Consider the following 14,820-nt stretch of genomic DNA (forward strand, 5'->3'; position numbering starts at 1 on the left):
GGAGGCCAGCAGAGGGCATTGGATTGCCTTTAACTAGAGTGGTAGATGGTTGCGAGTTGCTATATGAGTGCTAGAAATTGAACCCAGGTTCTCTACAAGAGAAGCTGGTGTTCTTCACTGCTAACCTGTCTCTCCAGCCCAGTTTCTCCTTGTAGTGTTTCTTCTTTCTCTTAATTTGTTAAGAATTCTCATTTTATTTTCAGCTATGATATACTTGCCTCTTTGGTTTTTCTAAGATTCGTTGTCATTTGCTTCTAGTCTTTGCAGTGTTTGTGATCATAAAGCAGATTGATGAGGAAAAGGTTGTGTTGCAAAAGATGGAGTCAGTGACAGTGATGGAGGGGAGGGAATGAGAATGAAAACTGCTACTATCTGGAACCATTTATTTCCAATAGCAGATCCTTGCCGTTTACAGCAGGCAGTACCCTTGGCTCTCTCAATTGTAATTGGTGTTCCCACCAGTGACTTTGCATCACTAAGAATAGTATATATAATATAGCATTTCCATAACTCATTGATGGCATGGTGAGGGAAGCCTCTTTAGAAATTAAAAGTTGCAGGTTTGGTTGACAGGAATGTTCACTCATTTAGAGCATCTTATCTTTCAGTACCCCCTAAACATTCCTATTGGTAGGTACCTGTGTGGATGTTGTATCTGAAGGCTTTAATCAGTGGCTTTTGTAAATTTATTGATGGAGAAGTTAGATATTTTTCACATAGTAAACTTTATTATTTAAGCTAGGACAATTTTGAGAATGAAAAATGAATAGTTATTGGAGCAGTGGTTGTAAATCAAGATTATCTTGGGTGAACTGGGCTATGTGCACACCTATTTCTAATCCAGAATTAGGGATCTGACAGCTGTAGAGTTGGTTTAAAGTGATTGACATTGATGAGGTAATGTTTGTGCTCGATTGGCTCCTTAAGGACAGTCTTTTCTTAGTGGCTGGCCTTGACATAGTAGCCATTTAAACCTTTCCATTTTAAAGGAGGAAAGAAGTATGTGCATAGGAAACATACTGAAATCAGTGTTTGCTTTTAATAGTACAAACGTGTCTGCAAGCAATTAAGTTCATCCTGCCAAAAGAAATAGCAGTTCAGATGCTCGTCAAGTGGTACAATGTCCACAGTGCTCCGGGAGGACCCAGTTACCACTCAGAATGGAGTTTATTTGTGATCTGTCTCTTGAACATGATGGGTTATAACACAGATCGCTTAGCATGGACCCGAAGTGTAAGTAAATCCAGTTGCTCTCTTCATTTGTCCTTTGTAAATGTAGTGCTTGCGTGACTACGTAACACGAGACTGACACACACAGTAGCAGGTATGTTGTATTTATGATGCTGGAATAGTACTGTGGCATATTGTATTTATAGATCATAATTCATATACTCAATATGTTTTGAGTCTTTATAATGTGTTAAAGCACATTTTACTTTCTTTTCTATTTTTAAATTAAGGTCTTACTGTATATGTAGCCCAGACTGGGCTTTAATTCACCATATTCCTGACTTTGCCTCCCAAATGCTGGGATTGCAGTTATGTGTTACTAATGCCTGAGTTTGAACTGTTTCTCAGTTCATCTTTGTAAAATGACTACAGATAGCACTCGTGGTTTTGTAGATGGTGAATCAGAGACCTCATAGACTTGTGCTTTGCTCATTTAAAGTTCTTTAGTCTGAGAGCACTGTTAGCAATGTAAAGCTGTGTGCCTCTCAGGCCTCTGAGTCATTTTTCTGCAGGACCTTCATAGGTGATGACAGAATCACCAGCAGAGTGCCTTCAGTGTGGGTGTGGTCATTCCTTTGGAGACCACTCTCCAGACAGCCATGCTTGGGACTGTGAAGCAGTCACTACAGAATATACTTAGCCTTTGCCCCCAAAACTCAGATGTACTTACCTATGTGTTTTGGCCTCATGCTAGTAATTCCATTAGGAAAAAACCCAAAAAAACAGAAACCCTTTTTCCTCTTCATTATGAAAGTATATTTTCTCACTGAGGAGGATTTGGAAAATGGAGGAAGGAGCAAGCAATTGTCCCCCATTTCTGAGAATAGCTGTTATAGACACTTTTAATGATGCTTTTTACATAAACATGATACTGATAGAGATTTTGTGTGTCCTTAAAATTGTTTCATAGAACCCTTTTATTTGTTTTTTTATCATATTTAAGCAAATAGTTAATGTTTGGATTTTATTAAAAAAGTTTTCTTATGTAGTTGTGACTGAGTGGTGAAGGTGATGGACTAGAAAAGTTTTCTGAGTTTGAGTAATTTACCAATTTTTTTTTACATAAATTACTAATCACATATGTAGTTATTTCTCAAGAAATAAATCTTTTAAGAGATGGGGCCAGATAACATTTAGAAGTGGTGTCCAATCAAAATTCTTGCTAGTGTTGTTTAAAACTACCTGTTACTGCATTGATTATTTGTGATGTAGTGACCCTTTGCTAGATTAGAGCAATTGTTTCTTTTTTAATTAATTAATTTATTTTTTACATACCAATCTCAGTTTCCTCTCCCTCTTCTCCTTCTTCTCCCCCCTCCTTACCCCACCCCACTCCCATCTGCTTCTCAAGGTAAGGCCTTCCCTGGGAAGTCAACTGAGTGTCCCATCACCTCATTGAGGGAGGGAATCTCCCCAACTCATCTAGGCTGAGCAAGTTATCTCTCCATAGAGAATGGGCTCCACAAAGTCAGTTCATGCATTAATTTTATGATCCTGGTCCCACTACCCAAGCCACACCTTTGTCACCTGTATTCAGGGGGCCAAGTTCAGTTCTCTGCAGGTTCCCAGTTGTTAGTCTGGAGTCTGTGATCTCCCACTAGCTTGGGTCAGCTGATTAATGGTCTTGACCCTTTGGTCTTTTTTTTATTGTTTTTATTGAGCTATATGTTTTTCTCCACTCCCTTTCCTTTCTCCCCCATCCCCTTCTGCACTTTCCCATGATCCCCACGCTCCATTTACTCAGGAGATCTTGTCTTTTTCTATTTCCCTTGTAAATTAGATCCATATATGTCTCTTTTAGGGTATTCTTTGTTGTCTTTGTTCTCTGGGATTGTGACTTTAGGCTATTTTTTCTTTGCTTTATGTCTAAAAGTCACTTTTGAGTGAGTACGTATGACACTTGTCTTTCTGGGTCTGGGTTGCCTCACTCAGTATGATGTTTTCTAGATCCATCCATTTGCCCACAAGTTTCAAGATGCCATTAGTTTTTTCCACTGTGTAGTCCTCCATTGTGTAAATGTACCACATCTCCTTTATTCATTCTTTGGCTGAAGGGCATTTAGGTTGTTTCCAGGCTCTGGCTGTGACAAATACTGGTGCTATGAACATAGTTGAGCACATATCCTTGTGGTACGATTGAGCATCCTTTGGATGTATACCCAAAAGTGGTATTGCTGGGTCTTGAGGTAGGTGGTTTACTTATTTTGTGAGAAATCGCCATACTAATTTCCAAAGAGACTGTACCAGTTTGTGTTTCTACCAGCAATGGAGGAGTTTCCCTTTACCCCACATCCTCTCCAGCATAAGTTGTCATCACTGTTTTTGATCTTGGCCATTCTTACAGGTGTCAGAGTTGTTTTGATGTGCACTTCTCTGAAGGCTAAGGTTGTTGAGCATTTCCTTAAGTATCTTTCAGCCATTTGAAATTCCTCTGTTGAGAGTTCTCTGTTTAGGTCTGTACCCCATTTTTTTTATTGGATTATTCTCTTGACCAGTTTCTTGAGTTCTTTGTATATTTTGGAGATCAGACCTCTGTCTGAGGTGGGGTTAGTGAAGATCTTTTCCCATTCTGTAGGCTGTCGTTTTGTCTTGTTGACTGTGTCCTTTGCTGTACAGAAGCTTTTCAGTTTCAGGAGGTCTCATTTATTAATTGTTTCTCTCAATGTCTGTGCCACTGGATTTATATTTAGGAAGTAGTCTCCTGGAGCAATTGTTTCTTATTTCTATGCATGTGGGAATGAGCTTCTTTTTTCTGGCTCTTACTGGTCAATTAAGAATAAAGTATAACTCTTGAGGTTTTGACTAGCTGTTTGCAGCCGTTTGCTTGCATTTGTTTCCTTCTGCAACCCGATAAAGTCAGGCCATTTAGTCACTCCTCTGGTGTAGACTCCTCCAGAGACATCTCTCTTGTTCAGGATATAAGGCATGGATTTGCACTGTGCCTTGTCACCTCATCCTCTCGTTCCTTTCTGCTCTTTGTCATCTCTGCCAGACACCTTGACCTCTCTGTTCTATTCCCCAAGCTCTGCAAGTATGTCCCATCCTTGGACTTTTGCACTTGCTGTTTCCTTTCTGACAAGGCGTGCTTGGGTCACTGTTCACTTGTCACTCCAGTACAGCTTGCCCGTCTGTCCTGTGCACAGTTGGTTCCTTCCCTATTCGCCTGTTAGCACATCTGTTAAGTATCTATACTTACCTGTCTGTCCTCCCTTTGTCCATTGGAATATAAATTCTAGTGAGGCAGGGAATTCTGCTCAGTCTTCTTCACTACCCTGTCCTGTGGTGCATGGCTTAGACGAATGCTCAGTGAACAGCTACTGAGTGAATGTCCTCAATACTAAGTTTATGTCATTTAGTGTGTAAAGGAATTGCCCTTTGTAGTTTAGTTGAGAACAGTCTTCCAGTGAGAGCAGAGCTGACTTTTAGTCTAAGTGTTTGTAGTACAGTTGTTACCTCCTCCTGTCTTTCTGTACTTTATCACATAGAGGGTGAGAGGATTTTAAAATTTTGATTAAGTACCCTTTGACTTTTTGTAGGTTTTATTTTTTTTGTGTGTGTAATTAACCTGTAGTGCTTGTTGATCAAGAGTTGTGTACCACTGTCTCGCAGAGTATTAGTGAACTAGCTCATCCCACATTTTTCATGTGGTAGGAAGGATTAACACCCACCCTTTTGTAAAGAAAGTTATGGTTCACTGTCTTCCATGTTGCAAATAGCTTTAATTGAGAAGAAAATCCCTTTAAAACAAACAAAAAACCAGATGAATCGTAGTATATGCCTAGGCTGGTGCTGAGGTATACTCAGCAACTCTTGCCACAGTCTCTTTAGTAACTAAAGCCGTACGTTTGCAGTTCCACCTAACTTGAAAGCCAGTTCTCAAGGCCATGTTACTTTGACACCTTAAACTTAGGTCATGTTTTTTAGATCAAAGCTTAGGACAAAATGGTTCTCATTAGCCAGCAGGGTTCATGGTGCTTATTTTCTCTTTGTCCAGATTTTATTTTTTCTTTCCATTTTCATAACATGGCAAAGAGTGCTACTGACTCTCTCTTATGACTTATGTGATTTTTCGTGCTCCTTTGTTTGGATATAATTTGTGTCATTAGAGAAGTAGGGGAGAGAAGCAAATGACCATTACTGTACCTACGTACCCAGGCACTGTACTGAATGCTTTGCACTCACAGTTTAGCTCCGTGGTGACTTAAGAAGAGATTTGCACCACATGTGCTGGTGAAGAGAAGAGTGTTAATGACTTTATTCCGTTTTTTTAATTAGCAGAACTGACAGTTGAATCCTTAAACTGGCCAATTAACAATAATAATATCATGATTTTGTCTTCTGCTTTGTGGTTGTTTTTCAGTCTGACTTTGAAGGATCACTTTCTCCAGTCATTGCACCCAAAAAAGCGAGGCCTTCTGATACTGGATCCGATGATGTAAGCATTGTTATTTCTTGCTAATATTACTCATTTGTGGAGACTTGCACAGATATCCCATGTCTGATATTCCTATTAATTGTCAGTTTTTCCAGTATCTTTTGCTTTTTCTTTTTTACTTCTGAGTATATTATTTTGAAGGATAAAATCTGTTACATTTTCTGTCATTTATTTAATTTTGTCTTTGATCATCATACAAAAATTAGTATGAATGTATATGTTTTTACATGATTTCAGTGTAGACTTGTGGATATTTATTGGTAATTGATCAACTATTTGCCAGTATTTACCCTTTTTTTTTGTTTTATATTTTTGCTTTTTCAAGACAGGGTTTCTCTGTGTATTCCTGGCTGTCCTGGAACTCGCTCTGTAGATGGAGTTTAAGGCTGGCCTTAAACTCAGAGATCTTCCTGTCTCTCCCTCTGAGTGCTGGGATTAAAGGCCTGTGCCATCATCGCCCAGCAGCATTTACTCTTTTATGTAGCATTTCTCTGCTTTACACTTAAATACCTCAGATTCCATGGTATAGTCTAAAGTGGTCCAGAGCACAGTACCTTTCCATATTGTCTCTTTGTGTCATTTGTAATCAACCCTTTCCCTCTTATCTTTAATCAAGCACTGACTTGAATTCTTTGACCATTCATTAGTTGTGTCTGTCATAGATGTATTCTGTATTCTGTACATAAGGTTTCTGTCATTCAGCATAATGTACTGAAGATGATCCAAGGTGATGGAGTATCAGTTGTATGTTCTTTTTATTACCAAGTGTTATGACTATATTGTAGTTTGCTTTGCCCTCCTGTCGGACAGTAGAGTGTTTCCTTTTGTGTTTTTAATGAAGGTGCCTATGGAGTTCAGAGATACCAGATCCCCTGTAGTTGAAGTTAAAAGTGGTTGTGAACTACCTGCTGTGGGTGCTGGGAACCAAACTCAGGTCCTTTGCAAAAGTAGTGTGTACTCTTAGCTGCTGAACTGCAGCCCCTTGCAGTTATTTTAAAATGGCATTTCCAACAAGCACTATGTAAGTAATTACTGTCCTTTTTATTCTTCTTAGGACTGGGAATACTTACTGAATTCAGACTACCATCACAATGTTGAGTCTCATCTTCTGAACAAATCTTTATGTTTGACTGCTTTGGAAAGTTCAAGGGTGAAAGAAGAAGATTTTTCACAGAACCTTAGTCTGGATTCTTCAACTCTTCTCTTTCCTCACATTCCTGCAATTTTCTTTGTTCTTCACCTTGTCTATGAAGAACTCAAGCTGAATACTCTAATGGGAGAAGGAATTTGTTCCCTTGTTGACCTGCTTGTTCAGTTAGCAAGGTAGGTGTTGTTAGGACACTGCATTAGGTCCTCAGAGGGTTTGCTTTCTGTGATATGTAGAGGAGCCTCGTTAGAAAAACTCCAGTCTCCCCTTCTCAGTTCAGGTTGGTATTTCAGCCTCTTGATTAAGATGATAGCACATTCTCTGACTTCTGTGATTCTGAGGATTCTGAAATACTTTTGAAACTTGGCATGTTTATTTGCTGATCCCCTTATGACAGATCATTGTCATCACAAATGTCATTTTGTATTTAATTTATGGCTTTCAGAAAATACATAGCACCTGCCCCTGTAGCTATGGCTGACCTAAAAACTTTAGATGCTCCTGCCTCATCCTTTCAAATTTTAGGATTTCCAGATGTGTGCCACCATGTCCTATATTTTCCATACATATGTTATTTATTCTTCAAAACTTGTAGTAGCCAGGAGTAGTGGCACATGCCTATAATCCTAGTGCTTGGAAGACTGGTGGAAATATTGTGTCTGAGAGAAACTATTCTATGGCGGGGGGAAGCCTCAGAGTGGCTTAGATAATATGTCTCTGTTTTCTGGAAGAAAATACTGTGGTCTGTAGAGATACTTGCCGCAGATCACACAGCCAGTAAACAGCAGGAAGGAGCAAGATCGTGCTCTTTCTCTAGTTTGACCTTAATGAAGTTTGTCTAGACAGATGCTTGCGTGTGACACCAGATACACATGGAAATACTCCAGATCTGAAAGCTTTCTCTAAACATGCTTTTTAAGTTGCAAAGTTAACTGATGGGGGCTGCTTTAACACTTTTGTGTATGCTCTTACTGTTATAGGGACTTAAAATTAGAGGCTTACATGGATCACTACTACAGAGATTACCCAACTCTAGTCAGAACTACTGGACAAGTGTGTGCGATTGATCCAGGTGAGTGTTGGCATCCCTGCAGGTCTTCTGAGTAGTGGATAGGTGTTTGTTGTGTCTCGGGGAAAAGCAAAGGATAGATGTCTTTTTAGCCAGGCGGTTTTAAATTGGTAGCATTTGACCACTGAGTTGAAGTAAGCCATAACTTATTTAGTGTGTAGTTAAAACTTTACCTATTCCAAAGCTTAAACAACCTCTGGTGTCATAAACACTATAACTTTGACTTGTGCTGTTCAGTAGAGGCCAATGGCTATACTTAACTTTAATTACTGTAAAAGTTTAGTTCCTCAGTGCACTAGACATATAGGGCTAGTAGTTACCACTTATCCCTCTCTCCACTGCTCTAGTCTAGGCTTGCCCTGAAGGGACTCAAAGAGCAGAGCTTAGTCTTTTGTGTCCCTTTGTTTTTTTACCTTTACAGAACTAGGCAAAAAAAAAAAAAAAAAAAAAAAAAGATTCTTTAAAAACTATTTTTTAAAATTTACTTTTATATGTATTTTGTGTGTGCGGCAGTGCATACTTGTATGAGTATGGGTGTGCATGTGCCATTACATATGTGTGGAATTTAGAGAACAACTTTTTGGAGTCAGTTCTCTCCTTCCACCATGTAGGACCCAGGGATCGAACTCAGGTTATCAGGCTTGGTGGCTGGTGCCTTTTACTGAGCCATCTGTCCAACTCTTGGTATATGGTTTGTAAATGACATTGCTGAATTTCTATTTATAATGGAGTAAAATATAAATAATTTAAATTTATAAATAATCAGCCATCTACTATGACAAAAATATTTTGGATAATCATTGAAAATATAGTTCTTATAATTTGAAAGGACAGGTACTATGACCTTTTTGTCTTATGTATTTGTGTGCCTTTCTAAACATTTGTATATTCTAAAGGTCAAACGGGATTTCTGCATCATCCCTCGTTTTTTACGTCTGAGCCGCCAAGTATTTATCAGTGGGTGAGTTCTTGTCTGAAGGGCGAAGGAATGCCACCCTATCCTTACCTCCCTGGGGTCTGCGAAAGGAGCAGGCTCGTGGTCTTGGTATGTATCTGGAGTATTGACTATCTTACTTAGTTTTAGTTTTCTTTAAATTGTCATATATAGAACAAACAGCATGCACATGTACACACATAAAGTAAAATTGCAGTGTTTCTCTCCCCCATACTGTTCTATAAATTACAGCGGATGAATAGTTTCATTATTACCATTTTAACTGTAATATTGAACGTTTATAACACCTCTCTCCAAAATCACTCTTTTGAGAGTTATCGAAGTTGTCATTCATGCTACCAGATCCTGACTTCTGTTGCTGACAGTCCACTGCATTTTTGCCCCTGTAGTTGGCTTATGTGATAGCTGGGTTGGTTCCAGGTTTTATCAGCTATAAATACAGATACTCAAAAGGTCACACACAGACTTTAATGTCAACATAAGCTTTCATTTCCATAGGGTAAGAATAGAGGATGGGGTTGATGGCTATATGCTAAGTATATACCTGTCTTTACAGAAATCTCCAACTGCTTTCCCGAGTATCTGTTTGTTCCATATTGCCTCCAGCAATGTTTAGAGAGGTTGCTTTGAATTCTTGTCAGTTATTTGATACTTTCCTTCTTTGTTTTCGTCAATCTGGTTGCTCTGTAGTCTGTCTTACTGTGCTTTTTAATTGCATTTCCTAGTGACTATGATTTTGTTTAGAGGTTTCTGCTGAGTAGTTTTTGTCAAAATGTGGTTTGCTGCTGCTGTCTCCTCCTTTAACTTTGTGTTGTTGTTCTGCCAAGAAAGCCTTTCTCTCTTTTTTTTTTCACGTAGCACTTACCATGTCGACCAAGGTGGTCTTGAACGGTGATCTTGCCTCAGCATCCCAACTGCTATGGTCCTAGGACAACACTACCACCCCTGACTAGCCATGCCTTGAGAATGTTTTACTCTTTGGCTGGCTGGCTCTTTGAACACTAGTTGTTGACATGACCGTCCCTTTTTTGCATTTATGCTTTTGTCAAGTCTTTTCCAGGTGGTTCATTGAACTTGTGTGTTCTCCACTTTGTCTTGTTTGTGGTAGTTTCATAGTAAACCTTAAAACTGGTTTGTGGTACTCTTCTTCCCATTATTATTCTCTTTAGAAGTTGTCTTAACAGTTTTATAACCTTTGCCTATTTAATAATTAGTTGACTTATGGTTATTGAAAGTCCTGCTGAAATATTTTTCAAAGAAATATATTTTTAGAATGTTGTTGTTCTTGAATAGTTAATACAAGCCCCAAACTTGCATATAGAACCAGACGGCATTAGTAAAGTTGAGTTCCTTGGCATATAAGCTTTTGTTTCTTGATTCTGAGGCAGTATATGTGTAGGCCTGTTAGGGATCTTTCCAGAAGTACAAGAGATTCCTACTGCTTTTATCCCCTCTTATCAAAGTTAGAAATCTGTAAACATTCTTTCTTCTTGCCCTTCTCTGTTCTGTTCTGTTCTTCTTCGTGTTGAACAGGGCTTTCTCAGTCTTCCATGGCTCTAGGTAGGCAGTTCTGTGTTTTTTTTTCTCTTAATTCACATATGTAATCATCATCACCACTTTTTCTCCAAAATTTTTTCATTACCCCATCTTAGTTTAGTTTCCTGTTGCTGTGATTAAACACCTGAGAAAAGTAACTTAGGGGAGGAAGGGCTTATTTTTCACAAGTCCATCTTTAGTCCATCACTGAGCAGAAGTCAGGATGGCAGGAAATTGCAGCAGCTAGTCAGTCACATCATATCCACAGTCAAGAGCAGAATCCAGTGAATTCATGCCTAAGTCCTTAGTTTGTGCTTTCATTTTATATAGTCTGGGATCCTCTGCCTAGGAAATGGTTCCACCAAAAATTACATCAGTTAACATAATCAAGGTAATTCCTCAGGCATTCTCAGAGGCTAACCTTAATCTCAACAATTACAAGTATGCCGAAAGGACTTGCCTCCTAGGCATTTAGTTGTCTGTAACCAGTTTGTCATGAACCGTGCACCATTAAACAGTAGTTTCCTATTCCTCTTCCCTTTTAGCCCTGGTAACTTCTGTTCTGTGAATTTGCCAAATTATGTACCTCTTATTGGAATACTGCTATTAGATACTTATAAATAAGGATATTGTTGCCTCAGTGGGCGAAGTGATTGTCCTGTAAGTATGGCTAGTTTGGATCCTCAGAATCCATGTAACGTTTGATGCCATGATATACATCTGTAATCTCAGAGTGCCTCCAGGGAAATGGGAGGCAAAGATGGCAGGATTCCTCAGAAGCTTGCAGGCCCTGATTTACACAGTAGTGACTAATATCCCCTGCCTGGGAGGCTGAAGACATGGCCCAGTGGTTAAGATCTTTTGGCTGCTCTTCTAGAGGACCAATCACTAAAAGACCCCTGCCACAAACAAGGTGGATGACAAGAGCCAGCAGATGAGTTTGTCTTTTGACCTTCATATGTGTCCTATGCCACACATATGTCCATATTCACATATGAGCACTCAACAGGAATATGCATGCATACATACACCAACATACACTGTACAGAAATAATTTTTTTGTGTGTGATCTTAATTCATTTGAACTGGTTTATTTTTTTTTGGTATTGTTTTTGAGTTAATTTGTTTCTAAACAAACTGAAGGCTAAACGAGATTTTTGAATAGCTACTACTTTTAGGTACTGTTAGGATATGACTAGGTATCTGTAAGGATAACTAAAAACATGGTTGAGTATTGAGCAGATGAAACTTTCACTTTGCTTATGCTAATAAAAGAATGCTCCAAAATTTTAAAAATTTTAACATATATTTACCATAATTCAAACAGGTTTATTCTCTGGTATGAAATGTATTGGCTACACAAAGACCTGCGTGTAAGGGCATGAATCAGTTTTCTTATAACCTATGTATGCTGGGAATAACCTGTATGTCCCTTAATTTAAAAAGGTTTTTTTGAAATCATTAATTTTATTTAGCTTGTGTCGGTGTTTTGCTTGCAAGTATACTTACTGTGTACCTTGTGCAATGCAGTGCCCATAGAGGCTAGATGCCCAGGAACTGGATTTACAGATAGTTGAGAGGCATCATGTAGGTGCTGGGAATTGAACCTGGGTCCCCTGGAAGGGCAACCAGTGATCTTAATCACTGAGCCATCTCTTCAGCCCATGTTCATCAATTCCTGAGTAGATGTATTAAGTTGGCATCTCTGTAATGGATACTACTCAGCAGTGAAGAGGAACAAGCTAGCGGTTGTGGCATAAAGAGGATAAATCTCATGTCTGTGCTTTGTTGTACAGTAGACCTGGAAAGACTCTGCTGTGTCATCCCATATACATCTTGTAGGACAGATAGGCTAGGGGCAGGAGAGCAGGCAAGTTATTTCTAACGTTGTGGAGAAGGGTTGCTGACAGAACACAAGGGGTGTGTGAGGCACGATGCAGCTTTTCTGTATTGAGAGTGATAGTAGTCACGTGGTGTTATATAATGTTGTCCGGCCTTGTAGTGTTGGACACCTAAATGTATGAGCCTTTCCTTTATGCTTTCCTTTCTTCCTTCTCTTCAGTTAATAAGAACAGGTTCATCTGGGTGTGGGATCATATTCCTTGTAATCCCAGCACTAGGAAGTGCAGGAGGCTCAGTAGTTCAAGGCCAGCCTCAGATCTTTTTTGATCTGATGGGGCATTTGATGTCACTCATGCTACATGACAGCCTGTTTCATAAATAAAAATAACCAAAACAACTGAATTAAAAGTAAACAACAACAAAAACAAGTAACAGATTCCTTTTCTTCCTCTTCAGAGCGTTGCACTCTACATCCTTGGTGATGAGAGTTGTGTTTCTGATGAAGCCTCGCAGTATTTATCCAAAGTAACCTTAAGTAAGTTGTCAAGTTGTGTTACAGTGTTTGGGTATCCCAAGTAGGATGTTAAGATGCTTGTTTTAGAGACCCATCTTACTTCTTTATAATACCATTCAGTCTACAGCCACAGCTGAATTTCAAATTTCGGCTTACTTAAAGCCTGACACACCTGGCTGCTATTCTCAGCATGACTGTATAGGACTATGCTAGTCTAAAGAAAACGGTTGTCTGTTGCAGCTTGCCACAGTACTACTTGATTTTTTTTATTTTGAAGGAGTTTTTGGTTAATGAATTTTTATCTACAGATATCTTCTGTATGTTGTTTTCCAGAATGTCAATCAAAATAAAGTTTCTATCTGTTGCCTTTCAGCCCCCCAGAAGTCACAAGCAGAACAGGAAGAAAACAGGTAATTTGTTTGAGATTGTGCTTTCATATGTAAAATTGGTAGCTATGTTAAATGTTTGTGTTTAATGTTGTTTTATTTTATTCTTGGTAGGTTTACTTTCCGGCATTCTGCTTCAGTTTCCAGTCTAGCAGAAAGATTGGTTGTCTGGATGACCAATGTAGGTAAGAGCTGCTTTGTCATCTTGGGACTGTATTGTCATGACTTCCCTGCTCTCCCTGGACTGGGGAAGCATGAGGAGAGAGGCGAGGCTCTGGTTGTCTGTAAAGGCTGAAGATTGAGCATCCACAACTTCCTGTATAAGAGTAGATGGGACATCAGCCTTTTATATCTTAAGGCATTAGAAATCTTTATTTTCATTCCCTGTGGATCGGTGGAGGCAGTAGCTCTAGCTCTGTAAATTGGTCTCAGAATGACAAACTTTAGTTAATGTACATCTAATTGTGAAGCCATTCTGAGACTTTACATTTAGATATCAGAAATGGGCACTTTGGCATCATTTAAGGTCAATCGTGTAAGCACTTCAGAGAGTGCTCTCAAATGCACTGTGATGAGTGAATGCTCAGCTAACAAGAAGGGAGGAAAATTAATTCTTTGTTTCTTGCTCCAAATGCCCTTGCTCCTAGGTTTAAAAATGTAGTAAAATTATTTGTTTTTTAAAAAAACTGAGAAAAACAACAACAACAACAACAACAACAACAAAAAGCAAAGTTACCCATGCCAGAAGTGGTGGCACACACCTTTAGTCACAGCAATCAGGAGGCAGTGTTTCTTGTTATTTTACCCAGAGTATGTTCTCAATGAAGGTTTTCAGTTCTTTCTGTGTGACTTGTTTGAAAATAACAATAGTTGTCTTACAGTGTACATATAGGATGAGTAAACGAAAAATATTAGATGAATTCTGTCCATTATATAATATTTAGTAAAAATTATTCCTATATAAGGAAATATTTTTGCTTCAATAATTGATCAACTTTTATATCATGAATAATGGATAATGTGAAGTTTAGGATGTTTCTAGAAAAGTAATAGAATAGAAATTTGAATGGTCTGAGCATTACAAGTATTTTAAATAAAAATATATTGAATATTATATGAATATATTCATACAAAAGTGTGTGAAATGTGAATATAGAGGATAATAATAAAGTAAATTTTGGTTTTGGTCACCTGCTTTTAAAACAGTGTGACCAGTGCAAGTGCAGCTAATACTTACCTGGTTGCTGCCACTCATTTACCTATATATGACCTTTGCCTTGCTTTTCTTCATTAGTCATCTTAGGAATGTATGTTTGAGTGTTTTGTGTATGTACATACAAGTACCACATTCACCTGAGCTGATTCATATAGTTTTAAGTCATTTATTGAAGACAGACAGTGGGACTTGCCTTACTCCCCTTTCTAGTCACCATAATGAAACAAAGTTCCTACTTGATATTTTTATTCTTATATCTTGGTGCACATGTGCATGGTGTTGTTTGTAACCAAAGGAGTGGAGATATCTTGCCAACTCCCAGAGTAATGGTACCAGTTTACAGCACTGTTAGTTATGGTGAGAATTACTGCTATTTGCTGTTCTCCCCTGCTCTTAGTACTGGTGGACTTCAGTGTTTGTTGACTCACTAGTTTGAGGATGATTAGGGAAGTGGCAGATCTAACTGAAAAGCCTCTCTTCCTTTGTTTTC

The 14,820-nt window shown here is 38.6% G+C and overlaps 1 protein-coding gene across 4 annotated transcripts in view; it reads left to right on the plus strand.

Moving 5' to 3' along the window:
- Anapc1 (anaphase promoting complex subunit 1) overlaps positions 1-14,820 on the plus strand; it is a 78,398-nt gene that overhangs the window by 22,216 nt on the left and 41,362 nt on the right. For all 4 annotated transcript variants that reach the window (XM_048460053.3, XM_048460052.3, XM_048460055.3 and 1 more), the window contains exons 17-24: positions 1,046-1,233; positions 5,591-5,665; positions 6,720-6,988; positions 7,793-7,884; positions 8,778-8,926; positions 12,671-12,749; positions 13,102-13,138; positions 13,229-13,299. In XM_048460053.3, the coding sequence (XP_048316010.3) occupies positions 1,046-1,233; positions 5,591-5,665; positions 6,720-6,988; positions 7,793-7,884; positions 8,778-8,926; positions 12,671-12,749; positions 13,102-13,138; positions 13,229-13,299 (960 nt within the window). The remainder of the gene's footprint in view (positions 1-1,045; positions 1,234-5,590; positions 5,666-6,719; positions 6,989-7,792; positions 7,885-8,777; positions 8,927-12,670; positions 12,750-13,101; positions 13,139-13,228; positions 13,300-14,820) is intronic.

Source organism: Myodes glareolus, chromosome 10, assembly GCF_982192425.1.
Source record: "Myodes glareolus chromosome 10, mMyoGla1.1, whole genome shotgun sequence".
NCBI lineage: Eukaryota > Metazoa > Chordata > Mammalia > Rodentia > Cricetidae > Myodes > Myodes glareolus.